The sequence below is a fragment of the Betta splendens genome, chromosome 7 (assembly GCF_900634795.4).
Source record: "Betta splendens chromosome 7, fBetSpl5.4, whole genome shotgun sequence".
In the NCBI taxonomy this organism is placed as follows: domain Eukaryota; kingdom Metazoa; phylum Chordata; class Actinopteri; order Anabantiformes; family Osphronemidae; genus Betta; species Betta splendens.
In genome coordinates, this window is record NC_040887.2 from 5,295,167 (window position 1) to 5,314,528 (window position 19,362).

The following is a 19,362-nucleotide window of genomic DNA, read 5'->3' on the forward strand; positions in this document are numbered from 1 at the left end:
AACAATCCCTCTTTGCCTATTTTAAAAGGCATATTTTGTGCAGCCTTTAAAAATTGTAGAGACACACAGATTACTGCACTGTAAATCTTCACACTGGCTCACACTGAGCGGACACAGCAGTCTCACCTCCCCCTGTAAACCGTTTTGACAGGCTCCACTGCGAGCGCCGTGGCCACCAGGTCATCTGCATTGTGGCGCCGCCCGCTCACTGTCAGCAGCCCTTCTATCTTCCCCACCACAAACACCAGGCTGCCCTGTAGAGAAGGGTTTAACTCAGCAAGGGGGCTCTGCCATGACTCGTGATCTGACACAACAGCCGTCCATATTTCTTTGGATGCGCGTCTTACCGGGCCCACAAATCCAAGCAGGCCTGTCCTAGAGAAGGGGATCTCGCCAATGGGGGCTCCTGCTTGGTTGACAGGGATCACCTACAGATTGAGATGGACATCAAAGGTTTAATTCAACTGCATACAGCACACTGAGAGTGTACTAGTATTAGTGTCGTTTTATTGTCTTAAGGTTAAATGTCCCTACAGAAAAAAAAAACCCATCAGCCATGAAAGAATGACTGGGACAATACAGGAACAGGAAGTGTCATGAAATAAAATACAGTACATGACGCCATCTAGTGGAGAGCTTTATTAGTGTCCGGACAGGTCCATGTGATTCTAAACAGACAGCAGTGAGTTGACAGAATATTTCATGAATGCATAAGCTACTGTATTGGTGTAAGAGTGGATGAGGTTTGGTTTTTACAAACCTCAAACGTGTTCTTGGTGACGCCAGGTAAACCGTAGTACATGGTGCCTCCAGCGCGAGAGTTGATCACGATCTCTCCTATCTCGTCCGTTTTACAGAGCTGTGGCGACCCGTCGGGTTTGACGATGCACATCAGAGCTGAAACGCACAAGCAGATAAAAAAGGGTTCAGTGTGAACACGGCAGGTGGTGTACGTCTGCTGTAAAAGTTAAACCCAAGTGTGTGGCTAACCTCCAGGCATAATGTGGCCCACATCCTGTACAGTAAGAGCAGAGTTCTTGTCCTCAGTGTTCACCCGGATCACGCCGTGGCTCAGCCCGCCCATAGATAAGATGGCCCTGGCAGGCAGTGGAGCTCCTCGTGCACCAGGCCTGCAGAAAGCCAAGAATGCTTTTCTATTTGTGGGCTGTATTAAAGTGGGACGTTTCTACACCCAAATGCACCCAACAAAAAAACAAACCAGAGCAGACACTCAAAATGGGTGTCTTTACACAAAATGCAAGGCAGAACGCCAATGAATTAAAATTATCGTTATAGCTCAATTAATATGTATCACCCTTTCTAAAAGCAGGCATTACCTGCGTATGGCCACAGTCAGGGCCTCAGGAGACGTGGCACATGGACAGATGACCTCAGGTTTCAGCCCCTGAGACTGGAACACGTTCAGGAAGGCATCACATGATGACACAGACCCTGACAACAGAAGACATTGAAAGGATCAGCAAAAACAAAAACAGGAAAAGTCACCAACTTGTGAAGTGTGTTTTTGCACTCACATGGATTTGCTCCATCTGCCACAATAAGCATACGTATGGAGGACAAGTTGTTGTCCTTCTGGTCCTTGTGAGCCATCATAGCCCAGTGGAGGTCACGGCACTTAACCAGGGCCACGCGTGCTATGAGACGAAAAGGCATGCGATAGTCATATAACAGGACATTACACTGGACAGGAAACAGGAAATCACTGTTTCTTGTCTATTTGGTGCTGAGTGATGAATATAAAAAAGCTGAGGAGGCACTGAACAAAACTTCCATCCAATATATACTGTATATAGAGCTGAACCTTTGTGGATGTGGACCCTCTGCACCCAGGACATGGGACACGCCTTCATGACAGCATATGGCACTGTGATGGTGTGAATTCTGTTCATAACACTCTGCAAAAGAGAAACACACATTGTTCATACACACATAATATCATAGCTGAAGAGGTCAACAAGTATTCGATATGAATCGTTACAATTATTCTCACCGTTAAGACGCCATGCCACAAGCCCATGTCCTTCTTGCAGTCCAGCACATTGACCAGTGTCTCTCCTACAACAGACGTATAAACGTGAGAATGCCATCACCAGCTCAGTCAGCATAACTTGAATAAAACACTCTGCTCTGACCTTCAACGTAGTTACAAGCCTGAGTGAGGGCTTGACAGTGGGTCAGCATCGAGATCTTTGACACAGCGACTCCCATGACTGTTCCCTCCTTACTTGCTTTGTACTTGTGTGGAGGAAAGAATGCACAAAGAAACGTCAATTAGGGTTTTATGGTATGCAGTACTGCAGCACTGATCAGTTCTGTCGCTGACTGACACCTCTGAAGGTGTACAGTTGGGTAGAATCATGGAAATGGAAGATACCTCTATGTAGGCTGTGTCTGTGTTGGCAGTGGGGATGTGGGGCTGCCAGTCTTTGGATGGTTTGGTCAGGTACTTTGTATCTGTCACAACCCATTTCATCCTTGGCCATCCTGGTGAATATTACCACAATACATAAATAAACACAAAGATGACACAAAGATGGTTTAAAATAACAATGCGTAATGGCGTGTTCGAGCTTGCAGACCTTTGAACTGGATGATCTCTCCATTTGGTGTCTTGGGGAGCCCTTTGAGGCACACCTCACTGGTTAGCGCCAGACTGACACCACAGCTGCCCAACAGGAAGCCAATCTGCTGACTGCCAGCATCCTATGAAGAGAGGCAAGGGTCAAGAGAAATGTGACACACAAGGATAGGGATAGAATATCCTAAAAATGCAGGGAGACATTTGGTAATTCTCATTATGAAATTCACTGAGCCGTATCATCACCACCTGTCGTGAGAGTGGGACCTCAATCGGCACAGGAATGACCTCCGCTAACAGGCAGCCATAGAAAGCCACCCAGAACATGCCTGGGTCACTGTTGGGATACACCAGTGCCACCTAAGAAAAAGAAGATCTTAGTTTCCTTCTCGTGATCCTCTATAAACTGCATACGTATCAGCACCTGTCACTCTCTTACCCGATCTCCGGGTTGTAGGACAGGCTCTGTCTTGGTGCCCAGCTTGTTCAGGAGCGTATAGGCCAGCTTCAGACTGCGACTCCATAATTTACCTGGGGAAAAAGTTCATTCATGTTGAACTACCATTAGAATCACAAAATACTATAAAACCACACAATAACGACAAAAAAAGAACAAGATAAACTCAACTTTTGAGCTTTGTCAACTGAGACGCTGTTAAATGTCCAAATAAAACCTTTCGGGGAGTAAAGGTGTCGCTCACCATATGTGAGTGTGTAGAGAGGTTTGCCAGTGATGTCCAGTGCAGTGAGGGCAGGGCTCTTGGCCTGGGTGGCTCCCCAGCGGGCCAGGGCAGCTTGTAGGGCAGGGGGCCAGTTACTGACCACTCCCAGGGGCTCCCCCTTCACCGGGATGATCTGACGCCCCTCAGGCTTCGGGGTGTTGGGGTCCGGCTGGGGAACTGCACATCAAAACAGACACAAGGATAAGCTTTGAATATGGGCCTAACCCTACAATTACACCTTTAACAAAAAGGTAGACATTGTTTACAAGACTAATAACAAGTGACTCACTCTCTACAATTTCCTCAGAGTCATCTACGAAGAATTCGCTGAGCGGTGGTCTTTTGGGTCGTTTGAGCGTATTCAACAGCTGCTGGATCTTAGTGGACACCCTGCTATTGACAGGCACACCTGAAAGAACACCAATAACAGCCACAGTCACAATCACATGCAGTCACACAAATGCAAAATATGCACACAAACTCACACATGCAATTCTATTCTAACACAGATCACACAGGCAGAACCCTAAACACTAGCACGCAGTCAGGATCAGAGTCATCAGCAGGAAGGGTTTGAAGAGACAGAAACTGGACAGTATTTAGGAAAAGCAAATATTGGAGGTTCTGTGCATCTAAACCTACTGTATGACACGAGACGAACATAAAGACAGGTCAGATAGACACGAGGCTGGAAAGCAAGCTCATCTGGGCCTCTTCAGCATCCCTCCCCTTCCCCAGTTTCGATTTATATTACCTTTTCTTTTTCCTTTTTTTAAATCAAAGGCAAGACAGGGACAGGATTAATGGACCCAAAAGAAAGAACACAAAACATCAGTCATTAGCAGCAATCACCACACAGTGAAATGAGGATGATGTTGAGCGTGATTTCTGATGAACATGAGCAGATCATTCATTGATTTGAACACACTCCACACAGCCTTGTCACTGCGATGCTGGGGGTCACACAGTGAAAGGCAAACAGAAAACAGATTATGACATGCAAATCGTTAAACCTCATGATCCAAGTAAGAACCAGATGACAGTAAGCAAGTTCCACAAATTTCAGGAACAGAAAATGTCTGTGTGATTTTTCTCCCCACATTTACACACTGATGCGTATTTAAACCACCAACAGACATTTATAGACATCCTGGCTTGTGTAATTGTGGGTGTTACCATCAGCGGTATCCAGCATGCTGGAGCGACTCTGTCCACGGCTCATGCCCCTGACTGCCGGGGGTAGGTCCACCCTGGACCCTCTCTCCTGGGGAGTGGAGGATGTCACATCTGGGGGGACGCTGTTTTCTGTGAGAGAAGAGACAGATAAGGTCAGCCATCATACCCATTACATAGGAGTTGAGCCATTAATACATCAAGCACCAAGTTTACCTATACGTGTGTGGGCCAGTACATCAGCCAACAGGGAGGCAGCGGGCTGAAGCTGGGGTTGAGGCTGGGTCTTGGGCTCTCCATGGGAGAGGGTGGAGGAAGCAGATGAGGATGTTGAGGAGCTTTGGACGGAGCGGTTGATCCAGTAATCGGGACTTTGCAGGGTTTGATCTAAGATTGCCCTGATAGCTGCCTTTTTGCGCAGTGAGCCCTCATCCTCTGATGCAGAAGATGTGTCTGATGGAAAGAGAAAGTGCCATATATTGCTGAGAGATTAAAACTGAGACCCCTAAAGTACAAGACACTGAAGCCAGGACCCTCGTAATGATCAGGCTGCTACACTGGCTGTTAATTGTGACTCATTTAGTTTACCTGGAGGTGTACAGGTGTCTATGGGAGACTGAACAAAGGCCGAGCGTCTCTTGGTTGGCATGGGCAGTGCCATCTTCTCTTCTTTGTGTTTGGCCAGCGCTGCCTGCACAGCCTCTGTGTGGATATCTACATAAACAGAATAAAGAGGGGAAGTCAAAAAGGAGAAAAGTAACAGACCAAGTATAAAAAAAAGAAGCAAATTTGTTTGATTTTATGAGTGCTGGATTATTGTATGATGTGTACCGGATCTATAGCGCTCATCCCTGGCCCCTCCACTACGATGTGCACGGTGGTGTCTGGAGGCCGACGAGGTGGAGGGGCCCGGGGCCTCTGGACTCGGGCTGGGGTCGACACTGTGGCCTGGGGAAAGCTGTACATCTGGCAGAGATAGATCCACATCTACAGAGGAAGTTATGTGCAAAAGAGGGACATTAATAACACACCAACATGAGCTTATGAGAAGTTAATATTATCCATTAAGAAGCGTTCTAAATTTACTAAATAAGAACCTACACTAGGCTGATACATCATATACATACTCTACACAGAGTACATGAAACTAGGTTATACTCAGGCCCGTGTATTTTTAGCCCACTGAATTCCCTTCCCAGAGAGTCTGAAAGATGGAGTCCCCTTGGAAAAAAGGAGGGATGAGGCCCCTGAGGGGACAGGTGCAGGAGGTGACCTTCGAAGCTCTCCTGGACCTCATTCAACATCCAGAACATGCTAAGCGTTACATGACAGAGAGCAAAGCCACGAAAACCACACAAGTAGGCAATAAATATTAAAAATGTCCTGACGCAGACATTCGCAAAGCATCATGTGCCGACTGAGAGAGGAAGGCTAAACATGTAAACCATCTTACAGAGACCAATTAAAAAGGGTTTTTCCAAAGTCACTGCTAAAATTGTGCAATTTTTTGCTAAGGAAACGCCGCACCCTCATGGGAGGCAGCTGACTGAGAAGAACCAGAGCAGATCAGCTCAGCAATGAGGACAGAGGTGACTGGCTCACAGTAATAAAGTAAAACTCTGGAACTTCCCTGGTGAAGTGACTTAAGGTGGGTTTATTTACAGGGTCCATGAGTTATAGGAAATAAATAAAATTGTTCTATTAGTTTTGGTTATTGATTTATATGAAATTGTTATACATTACTGAAGGTTGGGCTCTGCAGTTCCCATTCGGACCACTAGAGTGCCACAGAAAGCCAGAAATTCTTTCTAACAACTTGGAAGCACATTTACAGACACACTGAATGCAACACATCACACTTAAAACCAAACAAGCTGAGCACTTTGTTTCCACTGGGCTCTCCCAACAGATGATTTAGATGTTCCACTTTACTGATAACATGACTCAGGAGAGTGACCAACCTTAGGAAGCCTCACAAACACAAGAGAACAGGAAATGAGCAAAAGCAAATAGCAGAAGAGGAGCTCATCTTACTGGGCAAGTGGGGGATGTAGGAGGCCAGCAGCTTGGCCCTCTTCTTCTCATAGCCCTTCTGCGTGATGTCACCTAGGAGAGAGGAGAGCGACACGCTGCTGTTACATTAGTCATAATGAGCACAGAAAGCATCTCTGACACAAATACAAACACACAGCGTTTACTTTAGCTCATACATTCACAGGGGTTGAGTCATAGCAATAATAAAAGTCCCTTTTAAAGCAGATCTAACTGCACATTAACAGCTTGGTCCAAGGAGATAACAGCCGGTTACATTAGCTCCGGTAAACAAACACAAATCTGAACACAGCAACTAGCAGAGAACAATGATACGAGTGAAGGCTGCACACGACAGTAAGCAGAGCGGGAGAAAAGCCATGTGAGGCCCTCTCACATGGGACCGCAGCCATTTATCTCCCCCACCTCCCCCCCTCGGTTCCCACTGTACGAACAGCACCAGCCCTTCCTCGCTTGGCCTTGGACTGGCAGGACTCTCACCTCCGCCAGAGTTTGTTCAAGAGCAGAAGAACAAAGACAAAGTCCACTTAACCAGGACCCCAGAACACCGTGAGTTTGTGCAGCAAACACGCACGCGAGACCCTCCCTCTCCCACATACACACACTCCCCTTGTGCACACAAACAATCCCACTATTCCCACCTCCCACACGCTCAGTTATTCCCCTTCTCCTGGGCCTAGAGATAACACCATATGCTATGTCAAGTGCAACGTGCCAATGGGCTGTGCAGCCTCAACCCCCGACACCTCGGCCACAACAACAAGGAGACCCTTGTCCAAGCTACGGAGAATCGAGAGATAACAGGGAGGGAAGGTAAAAGTTAGCATTGTTGAGGAAAGAGTTATGGGAGGTGATAAACACATGGTCACTCAAGGAAGTGTGAGGAAGCGGCTTGGTGCGTGCACGAACCAACAACGGAAAGAAAGCGAGAATAGCGGGGGGAGCCAAAGTTCAGCAGCAGATTTGAGGGAGGTGTGCTGAAAGAAGGGCGCTGGGTGGGGAGCTCCACTCACACTCCACTGGAGCGTCTCAGAGTCAGAAAATTTCCCTCAGAATTCAATATGAGGATTATGGGTTGCAGATTTTCTGATCCTTCCCGTGCAGAAAACTCTGGAGGATTCACAGCGCCGTGAGATCATGTAGTGAGGAAGGAGGAGGAGGGAGTTTAAAGCGTTCAGAGAAGCAGCCAGCAGAGCAAAGTCAGGGAGTTTGAGAGCGAGAGGCAGCGTGTGATTGAATGCCGAGTGCTTTGTTGTTCTCTGTATAAAAGGAGCTCAAATGGAGTGGCCAGCATTCAACTTGTTCATGCCTGGATACACACACGGGCCTGAAATCTGCCCGGGATGAAAAAGCCAACAAAGATGGGGTGTCGCGATCTTCTTTCTTCTTCAGGCGTGCCTTGGGCTGGTTTATGCTGGGGAGAACCCTCAGACGGCAGCAAATGTACTGGACTGGAGCGGTGTTGTTGTTGGAGACCGGGTTCTGTCCGGCCCAGTCCAAACGGTGGCGCGAGGGAGGAAGTGAGGGAGGGAAAGATGGCCGACGGAAGGCCGTTAAAGGGGACAGAGGAGAGTCTGTGCGAGCGCGGGTCAGAACAGGCGCGGCCCGGCGCGGCCACGCCGGCCCGGCGGCACTGACGGGCTCTGGGTTGAGAGAGCGACTGTGACAGCTGCTTCAAAACAGAGGAGTCGCTGTGAGTTTGGAGAGCGAGGACGGGGTGCTGCTGGACGTGAGCGCGAGGCGAAGCGGCTCAGTGTGTGCAGTCGGAGGTCGGAGGACAGGATGCGAGCGCTACCCCGCCCTGCGCGAGCGCTGCCAGAACCCGCTCCCTGCGTCTGTCTAGAGGAAGAGGAATGTGCTGATTGGAGAACGCCAGGCTGGACAGACAGCAGAGCTGGGTCGCTGGCTTAAACCTTCAGGAGGCAAACGTATCGGTGTGTACACAGCTGGTCCGGGTTAAAGGCGGCCACGGGACACACGGGCGCTAATGCTGACTGACCTGGAGGAGGGAGATGTCGCAGGTCCACATGCTGGACCCGCTCCACACGCGGGGTGTTCATCTAAATGTGTGACCGCTGCACTCATCTCACAGTTAGACCACTCTGAATCTCCTTTTACACCGCTGCTGCTGACCTCTGACCTCAAGTGAGGTCTGATCCTCGAACAGCTGACAGCACAGGGTCAGAGAGGGGGACACACACCAACACAGACAGAATAATCATAGAAGGCTACTGTACCATCTGACTCAAAGGGTTCTATAGGCATTACTGACCACCTAATGTGCATCCATCTGCATCTATGGCTTTGGTGAGGTCAACTAGTACCTACAGATTTTGTGAGCCCCAAAAAGACATGAGGCCATAAACGAGGTGCAATATTTCACTGTCCTTCCCATTGTTTCCCAAACAGCTGACAACCGTCTGCCTAAAATCTGATAAATGGAAACAACCCTGAAGAGGAGCACAAATGTTACATCAACGGCGAATAAATGGTGACTAATAAACGTTGTGTAAACAGCACACAACCAGGGCAGGATAAGAAGAAAAGGCTGCGGTTATGACACACACGCAAACTGATCCGATCCTTAGAGCTGGAGGCTTGTGTAAGACTTTAGGTGTTTTCACTAATAGGTGAAACCTGGAATCATTGACTTGAAGTCAAACAAGCGTCATGGACATTTATTAAGGACAAAAACAGAGTCCAGTGGTTGTAACGCATGAGTCTGTTGTTTATACTGTAAAGCTGCTTCTTTTAAACTATGTGGCCTTAGAGAAACGCTGCTCTCTGCTACAGAGGCTTAGTGAAGGCCTTTTAATATCAGAGTTTTCCCCTATGTCTTTTTTACTTCATTTTTTTAATTAAAAATCCATCTGAAGTGTTTAAAAGCAAACCTTAATCCCTTAAGTTATTTTCAAAATGCAGATGAAGTGCCCTTGGTACGGATGAATATGGCAGTAAACAAGCTTTTTGGTGTAACACTTTGGTGTACCAAAGTAATAAAACCTCATAGGCAGCGGAGCTTGTGGGGGTCTCAGTAAGAGGTCACCGCCGGGCTAATGTTACCTACTAAGAATGATGAGCCAGGACTTGATGCTAGCAGACAGAGAGAGTCTAGACTGGAAGGTCAGCAGCCGTCACCCCCCAACGGGGAGAACCAGACCTAAACATTAATGGGCAGTAATAGAAGATTTGGACAGTGGTGGGGTGATTAATGGGCCAAGATCAGCTGACGAGCCCCTGGGCAGTTTATTTCAACAACGCTTCCGACATGCATGAACAAGGCCTGTTCGTTCCGGTGAACGCGAAGCCAGTGACTCAGTTTTTCACTTCCTTAAAGGATGTGGCAACAGCACTGATGCCATTTCTTGTGTTATTTTGTTATTTCTCAGAGTTGTTGCACAAAGCACGCGTCTATACCACGTACAGAGCTTCCCAATGTATAAACACAAACACAGACACACACACACAGACCCCCTATGTGAGGCAGCCCTGTAATTATAGTCAGCAGATTAGCCTGGGAGGAAGTGACACAACTGCCTAAATCACCCACATATTCCTCACTTCCTCTGGCACGCACACACCTACATGTCAGAGGTCCCTCACAAACACAAGGCTGAGCCTAAACCTAAAAAAGGAGGATACCGACACAGATTAGACGGACAGCAGTAAACAAATAAACCTCGCTTTCACATCATGCGAATCCTGCTACATTCACATTTCTGCCTCCATCCTAATCCGTAATCTCAGATTACATCTAACCCAACAGATTACACCTCTCCATCTGGACATTGGTGTGGCTTTGTTAAAAAAGGATAGATGATAAAATAAAAAAAAAATGTGGCTGGCGTCCAAGCCTGTAATGCAGGAATGCCTTCTAACGCTGTGAAGTCATGCTCAGACTTCGAGGCCTAGATGCCGGTTCAGTCTGCACAGAGGCTGTCTTTGTTCATCAGTGGCTTATTGTGTGTGACAAATGTGATGCTAACTCACAACACTGTGACGACTGCAAAAATCAGATCAACAAAAGCAATGTACTTTCCCGCAGGGTCTGCGCGAGCAGATATCTGTCACAAGAAGACTGCGCTCAACCACACGCGAAAATATTCGCATGAAACGGCCGCGGTGAGCGCATTGACATGTAAATACACATAAACACAGGGTCTGCGAGGAGAGGAACTAACGTCACCCGCAGGAGCTTATTTATAGCGATTCCAAACAACAACGGCTTGACTGTGCCGAGAACGCGGGTAAATAGCACTTGGCAGGAAATGCAAATGAAGGCGGGTGACACCAAAGCTATTTATCTGCACCTGGTCATTAGTTAAAGTAGATGTTAACAGCTTCCCATAGTCTGAGCTGGAAATGTGTTAAACTAGAATAAAAACAATGAAATTATTTTAGTGCTCTATGATACTTCCTAGATATTTTGGCTGAAGCCTATTAATTGTTGTAGAAGCATTTTCTTGGTGTGATGTACATAGTAAGGAGAAAAGATAAGTGGAAACATTCGTCAGTTTGAGTGTGGTTTGAGCCAAAAATCGAAATAAGGACCTACATCCATAGGACTGTGTGGAATTCTTAAATCTGCAGGTGTTTTCTATCTTCATTGTATCAGCAGCTGAACAGCTATTAGATATCACAAGCTAACATTTCTTAATCGGGGGCTTTTGTTCGTGTCTGGGAAATGATTCAAGAGTTTGTACAAAGGCCTTCCATCCCTAAGACCAATGTTTTCCACTCCAAAAGCAGGCCTACAATCCCTGTGGGATCCGGAGAGACCATGTGGGGGTTTTCAGGCAGACAGAGAGGATGAAGTGATCCCTGGATGGCTGAAGAAATCATCCAGCCAGCTGAGAAACAGGCTGGGGGAGTGGAACGTCTCTGGACAGAATCTTCAGATTGCAAACAGATTTGCTTCGTCTGTGGTTCCTCAAAGGCTGAAGGGACTGTGTGCATAGGGATGTATTTACAGAGAGCACCTAATAATGCAGACAGTGTTGGCCACTGCTGATTTCCCATTTCCATCAAGCTGTGAGGGGCATCATTAAGTCCACAATGTGCATCAAGTGAAAAAGAAAACATAAAATGTGCATTTGTGGCACATGTGGGATTTAAAGGGTTTGTTAGGTAATGACAGTAGACCTACTGTAAAAGGAAGGGAAAGAACAGAGGATGTGGCAGAAGAAGTAATGAAACCTGAAAGCAAGGGTGGGGCTACACAAAGCTAGTCACCCAGTAAAAAGAGACAGACGGTGGAGGATCAGCTGCAGCATCAACCTCTCTGTCATGCACCCTGAAACCCTAAAACACGCTCCATTCACAAAACCATCCTCACACGTGGGATACGGACATGCTGGAAGTCCTCCTCGTCTGAGTGGAGCTCTCTCCATCCAGTCAGACCTTCCTGTCAGGGACAACAACACTTCAGTGCAATTGTGTTTGCTGCAAGATCAAACTGTAGGTTATGCTCTCAAACACAAGACGTAACAATCCTCTGTTTGCAGCGCACAATCGCACAGGATGGTCGCCGTGCTCATACAGCATAGGGGAGTATGGGCCACCACCACAAGCAGCTGTGTGAGAAGTGAACTTGGGAGGGTTACAACACCGAGAACTAATTCCTAGCCCCTTCGGCTTAATAACACTGAAGAGGAGTGAAGCAGTGGTGTTAATATCCTCTCACTAATCGCTGCACTAATCTAGGTGACCTAAATTGGTTAAACGTAACACAAATAACTGGAGAGTCGTACAGTCTTGGCAATGACAAACTCACTTGTGACAACAACCAACAAGTGAACGCAGCATTTGCTGACTCAGGGAACTGACGTCAGACAGGGGCAGTAAACAAGGACAGAGGAGCTGCCCTGCAGCTACCGGGCCTGCGGGACGCTGGACCCAGGGTGGATTCTGGACAGATTGTCTAGTTTCAGCAACCTGTCACGTCTGTGTCCGGCGCCGAAGGAGTCGTCAATCACCTGGAACTACTGAAGGCCGCTGTCACATCAATGTGGCTGAAACTGACCCTTGTCACAGCAAATGTTCTGGCTCCTGGTTCAGAGGGTAGATTTATGATAATAGTGTGTGAGTGTGCGTCTCTCTCTCTCTTCTAGAAGCATGAAATCTCAACACCGTTCAAACAATCAGTACCTGTGCTGAGATGTTGCGGCAAGAATGTCAGTCAGGATTAGGAGTTTTCCATTTGTTAACAAATCCCTGCGTCTCACTTGTCTTATTTTTGTGCCACTGCCAAGCACGTGCCTCTAAAGTTCCATTTGAGACTCGTATTGATCTTCCATAAAACTAAAAGCACAATTAAATATGCTTGGGATGACTTTGCTACAGGATCTTGTGTTTGCAGGCTTACTGTCAATCTGTCTCAGCTTATTGGAGGGTGAGTAACAGAGCCTGCTATCAGTCGATGGAGAAGTCTATTTCACAGTACGAATCAACCAACGCCACTTTGTCAGCACTGCTTCTAACTCACTTATTTTAGATGAACACTAACCAGGTCAGTAGGTTGACTGGGGCTTAAATTAGCACACCAATAGAAGAAAGAGCAGCATCTTGGCCTGCACACTGCTGAAACGCTTGTCTGGTGAATGAGAGCAAAGCTGTTGAACTTTCACTTTGGTTCAAGTGAAGAGACGTCCTCAGACGACATGACCTCTGGTCCGGTGAGCCCTGTAGATCACCTGAACTATCAGCAACACGCTGTCAAACATTCACCATAAAAATAAAGCTCAGCAATAACCTCATCACTCCTGGATGATATCTGCACAAATAATGCTTCTCCATTGTTAATTGCGCATTGATTGACTGGTTAAAAGGACCTTAATGTTGGAGAGGCACTCATTAAATCAATATTATGAACTCCTAACAAGCCATGAACACTCACATCTCGGGTGTTGAATCTCCAGCTGACACTGAAACCACACAGGCTTTATTGCCTCCGCTCTGCTCTCTGCACAGCTCATAGTCCTGACCTCTGACGCTCATTAAACAGCTCGTCATGAGGATGGGTAACTACCGCTGCTCAGAAATGATGGCTGCCAGTCTGTGGGGACGTCCAACAAGGTGCCGGCATTAGAGGCGAGGGACGGTGCTCAGTGTGTGAAAAGCACAATGCGCGGCTGCCTGCACCGCTGGAAAGCAGGCAAGCCCTCACGTGAGCGGAAAACAGTTCACCGTGAGGATTCAAGGTCCCAGAGGAGTGGTAGTAAGGCCACGTTAGCAAGAAGCTAATCATTACAGCACAGGTGAGGGGGTGGTGGAGTGTCTCAAAAGGGGAAGGAGAAAATTGGAAATTAGACTCAGTGGCTGCTATTTTTAGAAAATTATAATAATACTAATATTAAACCAGTTTTAATAAGACAAAAAGCTTCATTTTCCAAATCTGACATGTGAAAATGTGGCAGTAGGAACCTGTTGCACAAAATGAAACACACACTGTGCTGCTTTAATATGGACAAACATGATGTGACATGATGACACAGCTCGCCAGGAAATGAACCCCAGGCGTCTGAAGGTATATAAGGCAACAAGTGCGCACACGGTGTCGAGGGAAAGCGAAGCTTGATGATCGAGGATTATGAGCCTTAACTCCAACGGTTGCTTCACCTCGATCGCAGCCAAGTGATCGTGATAACATCCAGACAGTGAAACAGTCATTGTTGTGTCATCAGTGTCTGGGGGAGTATGTAACACGACACAGGGCACAGCAGAGCAAAGGCTTCCTGCTGATACGCGGCCGTGACAAACACGCGGGCATGTAGTACTTGTACCGCAGTACTTCTACACCGTGGCACAGTTCAGTGTTAAGACCACAAAACGTGGCCCACACTCAAAACAACAGCAACAGGAACTGGTTTCAGCGCCATCGCCGGGAAATGACCACGGGCAGCGGTGTCGACACCAACCTCGGGTTCTCACTGAAGGTTATAAGCAGCATGTGAACTTGCACCTGCCCAGGAGCACGTGTTAACTGACAGTTATATGGAGCCACGCCCCGCGGTGCATCTGTGGCCTTTGTTTTACCTCCTTCGAGGGTGTGGAGGTGAAGCGGTTCAAGCAAGGGGCCGGGACGGATGGTTTCCTCAGGACTCACTGGGACCCTGTGATTAACCACTGGCTGCACACAAGGCCTACTGAAATGCAAGGCACGCATCCAGAAGGGAAAACCGCAAACATGACCTAATGAAAGCGGGCCAGAGAAAGTAGATGACCTTTTGGAAAATGTTATTGTACCTACACAGCGGCAGTGCCGTGCCCCTTAGCTCTAGTTTCCCATCAGCCTTTCCTGTGACGCAGGCCTGCGGGTTCATATATAGAAACCGGCCAACTGCTGAGAAAATAGCTGTTGTCCACTTCAAAGGGCTTTAATGATCAGCTGTGGCTGATCAGCTGAGGAGCGGGTGCGATGGTGGCGGGGGGGGGGGGGGGGGGGGGGGGGGGGGGGGGGGGTTCGAACTGACAGAAGGTCGCTAGTCAGAAACTCATGATCAGCTCCTTAACATGAGTTAGTCCAGTGAAGCGAGGGGTGTGAGGCCCTTGTAATTAACACCCCTACAGCAGATCTGAGCGTGGGTGGGACGGCAGGCGGCCCGGCCGGAGGAGGGCACTTACCGACGGGCCGTGGTATTTCACACACACCCCATGGGCGTAACAGTGACCCACATGTAGGGGCCACCGGGCCGGTGGCTTGGACGCGAGAGCGTTCGCTACGAGCAGGAAAATCTGATTTGCCGAGAAAGAAGCGCACACAATTAGGAGCGACTCCTTGGGACTCGGAGAGCGCGGCCCGCGCCGCCAGCACGGCGAGGCTTTTGTGTCAAAGACACGCTTGTTTTCTCCTCCACAGCCATGAAAGTGAATTTGTTTTACCAGCCGGGTCTATTTATATTCACGGGAGCATTCTTCAGCATTAGCGCAGTCACGTGGCCGGCCGGGCAGAGGGCGGCCATAGATTGGAGGGGCTCCACATGGGCGCCCACAGAGGGAGAAGCTTCACTTCACCAACGAGTTCATCCTTTAGCCAGAAGCGCCAACATCACTGCGACTGATACAGGCCTCCGAAGGCGCCGAGAGGAAGGTTGGGCAGTACCATGAGATGTTCTTCACAAGATGACAGGAGGAGCAGGAAGGTGGGCGTTGGGCTGACTGGGAAAAGGGGTCTGACATCACCGAACTCCCATTCATTCTTTCCCTAGGGTGAGTCACAGTCTGCGCTATGCCGACCCAGCAGTAACCAGCACAGTGAGACGGGAGGCTGAAACAGGTTCTCTCACCTTTTCAGTGGATAGATGTGCCCTGGAGAAAGGGACACACCTCACTGCTCTGACTCACTGAGCTATAACTAGATCCACGCTTGCCTTGACTGTAAACACGTCCAGCTTCCATAGACTGTTAGATCCTACAGTACCATGAGTCCTGACATTGGGCTGGGTCAGAGGTCGGTATGATTATACATTAACCGCACCGGGGACAATACAACAGGGTTGTGTCACCTGTATTAAAGACAAACAAAAGCAACAGATTTCTAGTTTGGTCGGACAAACTACACTGAAGGTAGTTCAAAAATACGCAACACTGGCTGCATTACCTATACGTTATTATTGCTATTGTTGATGGCGGTCATATTGCCCAGTCACACCTGACTCTACATGATCTTGTTCAGCAAGTTAAGCAACATCCACTGGAGAAAGTGAGTTTGACACAATAAAAGCTGTGCAGGTCTGCGTTGAGCCCATGAGTGGGACGTCAACAGAGTTCCTGGCACCAACTCAAAGAAGTCCGGCTTTATATATATTTTTTTTCTTAGCATAAATAAGTCACGCACACCAGCACGCCCGCCCACGCCGCTCTGTGAGGGTGTATCGGTATTTAATGAGAGCATGTGAATAATTGAGCCCACCCCAGGCCTGGGAGGCAGGAACGGGACTGCAGCCATCATTAACTATTCACAGTATTATGTCACACACATTTGCATGTTCAAACACACGACGCCGCACAAGCACACAATCCAGAGCGCTCAAAGCACATTCGAATGCAGTCAGGAACAGCTCTCCATGTTGGCCTCGCGTTGTTTATCCTCCTCGAATCGAGCACCGCGCTCCAGATACTACAAAACCCATTTAGCTCTGAGGGACGAACACGGGTTTCGTTTCTTAGCATGTGTCACAGGAAGTAGTTGAGCAGCGCGCATGATGTTTGGAGCTCGCTTCAGCTGGGGACGAGTGGCGCTCGTTTCCCCGTCTCGCTGCACAGACTCCAGACAAACAATTAATAGATAAAAGACAAACATTGCTTTAATAGCGGTGACATACTGCTGCGATGATCTGAGTAGTATCGATTCTGACCACACCGCTCGCCCCTGCAGCAGCATTTGCTCGACTTGCTAACAAAGAATCAACGCTGTGAAACTATTTAAACTTGTGTAAGGCACAAAGAGTGTTACAACCGCTGACACTAGTCTCACGCCAGCGCATACGTTGACCTATAAAACAAGGAGTGGCATCACATTAGCTCCAGTCTCAGGAAGTGTCCACAGAATCGGACGATGGATGATGCGGAGCGGGTCCGAACCAGAAGCATCACACAAATGATCCCAGCTGGCTTATTTACGGCAGGCAGGGCCTGAGGGCGGCAACGTCTCCCAGTGGAAGCACACACACCACGCGTCATCTTCAAGTATGACCAATCACCAGCCCCTCCCTTCTTCTGCTACGGAGGCAGCTCATTCCAACGTGCGCACAATGACTGAGTTCAGCTGAATAGCCTAAATGGTCGCGGAGCTCTTGGCCGTGGCAGCCCAGACCAGCTGAATGATTCTCATTGTGTCGCCACGGTCACAGGGGGCGCAGAACTGGGCTGTTTTTTAAGAGGCCATTTGGCAGCTCTGTGTTCTTATCCAGGCAACAAAGGAACAGGCATTTCCACTCGGTCCAGAGGAGAGCTTGTTGTGAAAAATAGCTGTTAAGGCGATGACATGCTGCATGCATCCAGTCATAGCGGGACTGGACTAAAATACTGCAAACTCATGAATACTCAACTGTTTTATACCTCATTTAATACATGAAGGCTGAAATTCAAAAATCACTGAGTTCTCAAGCATGCAAAAAACCTGAGTGAGCATGAGACTCGAGTTTTTTTTAAACGTTCTGAGCTAGTTCCTGTTTATGCTAATTATAACTGACCGAAGGTTTTTGGTGTGAACAACGTGCGTGATCTTGCCGTGCCTGCGTGGTTTCCCTGGGTACTCCAGCTTCCCCCCAGCATCCAGCAACATGTCTACAGGTTTGGATACGGGCCACCTGTTCAAGGTGAACCCGGCCTCACACCCAGGAGCTGTGGTCTGCTCCAGTGCCCCCAGCAATCTCCACAGACAGTTATGATAAAAGGATGGATAGCTGATGATGGATTTACAACTTAAAGGCAATAGATCCGCTGGAGCCATGATCATGACCCAGAATACACCCCAAGATGCAGAGAGAACGGTTAAAATATGTGAAACAACCACTGTAATTCTATGAGTCAGCTCTAAATTATAAAGAATTATACAAGATGGCATATTGTCATGGCTGTGTCATAAGGTGCAGAAGAAAGATCAGCTGCTTTTGATGCATTCCTGAGAACAAATGATGTCAATATGTGACAAAGGAGTCGACAAACAGAGCCATCACCACCATCAGGCTGGGGTTCATACACCTGACACATCCCCCACAAGGCGAGAGGCGGGTGGTGGGTGAGGATGAGCGGTGCTGCTGGGCAAAGCTACCATTCCAGTAATAGCAGTTTTACACGGAGCACAACATCACCCACACCGAGGTCACATGCTACGTCCGCAAGTTACTGACAGTCATCTTCAACGGGCTGCGCGTTCATGACTACGGGCCTAGTCACCACATCCCAACACTAGTCACACTTGACTCACAGCTTTGTGGCAATAACGCGTTGAGGTGAAACTAGGGCTCCAGTACAGCATATACATACATCTATTATGTGGCGAGACACTGATCTCAGCATAAATGTGTGTAGACATGAGGGGGGTCAAGCCCTGGTTGTCGGGCCATGACTCTGACCGTCCCACTGTCACGCGGCTACACAGACAGCGTGGCGTGAACGCCTTTGACGTTCCACGCAGCTAACGAGGAGCCAGTGAGAGGATCTTTGCCCGGGTTTAGAGAAGCTTTAACGTCACACAAACAATGGGCAACGAACGCCTGCGGTGCAATGCTGCTTGTCATGCACTGCTAGCGCGTGCGCCCACATTCTCTATTAGCACATAATAAGCTAGGTGGCACAGCCCGACTCCGTTCATTGGAAACCGACAGAGGCGTGAGAAGGAAACTATGGCTTCAATGGCTGCTGCTGCTTAGCCCAGACAGCTGAGACACAGAGCTAGCTTAAAAATGTGGGTTTAGCATCACCCCCCCGTCGGCTCCGCCAGCCCCCCTCCCCGTTTTACCTTCAGACAGCTCCAGATCCAACTCCGCCAACTGGTCTCTAACCTCCTTCGGCAGGGCGGACAAATCCCCGCCGCGGTCTGCCATGACTTCGCCGATAAACACGAGTGCAGTCTAGGTGAAACGAGCCCGGTCCGTAGCGGGGATGTGTGAAAACAAAAAACAAAACGCCCTCCCTCAGGACGCGAAACAAGCATCAGAGTGGAAGAGACAGTCCATCCGCACGGCTGACCCCTCCGCCATAATGGGAAAACTCACCAACGGCAACGGGCGGTCACGTGACCGCCTTTACCTCGTCTGTGCGTTAATTCACTGCGCCCCAGCCGGCTGTCTCGCCGGCGCTGGGGCGCCCCCT

At 48.5% G+C, this 19,362-nt stretch overlaps 1 protein-coding gene across 2 annotated transcripts in view; it reads right to left on the minus strand.

Annotated features, from left to right (window-relative positions):
- dip2ba (disco-interacting protein 2 homolog Ba) overlaps positions 1 to 19,277 on the minus strand; it is a 28,349-nt gene extending 9,072 nt beyond the window's left edge. For both annotated transcript variants that reach the window (XM_029156333.3, XM_029156331.3), the window contains exons 1-21: positions 19,010 to 19,277; positions 6,529 to 6,600; positions 5,326 to 5,481; positions 5,083 to 5,208; positions 4,711 to 4,947; positions 4,498 to 4,626; positions 3,611 to 3,730; positions 3,301 to 3,498; positions 3,039 to 3,130; positions 2,849 to 2,959; positions 2,601 to 2,724; positions 2,396 to 2,505; positions 2,154 to 2,256; positions 2,012 to 2,076; positions 1,823 to 1,916; positions 1,536 to 1,655; positions 1,338 to 1,452; positions 991 to 1,130; positions 761 to 897; positions 348 to 428; positions 127 to 254 (exon numbers count right to left, since the gene is read on the minus strand). In XM_029156333.3, coding sequence (XP_029012166.1) covers positions 127 to 254; positions 348 to 428; positions 761 to 897; positions 991 to 1,130; positions 1,338 to 1,452; positions 1,536 to 1,655; positions 1,823 to 1,916; positions 2,012 to 2,076; positions 2,154 to 2,256; positions 2,396 to 2,505; positions 2,601 to 2,724; positions 2,849 to 2,959; positions 3,039 to 3,130; positions 3,301 to 3,498; positions 3,611 to 3,730; positions 4,498 to 4,626; positions 4,711 to 4,947; positions 5,083 to 5,208; positions 5,326 to 5,481; positions 6,529 to 6,600; positions 19,010 to 19,094 — 2,543 coding nt within the window. In that variant the 5' untranslated portion in view covers positions 19,095 to 19,277. The remainder of the gene's footprint in view (positions 1 to 126; positions 255 to 347; positions 429 to 760; positions 898 to 990; positions 1,131 to 1,337; positions 1,453 to 1,535; positions 1,656 to 1,822; positions 1,917 to 2,011; positions 2,077 to 2,153; positions 2,257 to 2,395; positions 2,506 to 2,600; positions 2,725 to 2,848; positions 2,960 to 3,038; positions 3,131 to 3,300; positions 3,499 to 3,610; positions 3,731 to 4,497; positions 4,627 to 4,710; positions 4,948 to 5,082; positions 5,209 to 5,325; positions 5,482 to 6,528; positions 6,601 to 19,009) is intronic.
- Between the last annotated feature and the right edge of the window lie 85 nt (positions 19,278 to 19,362).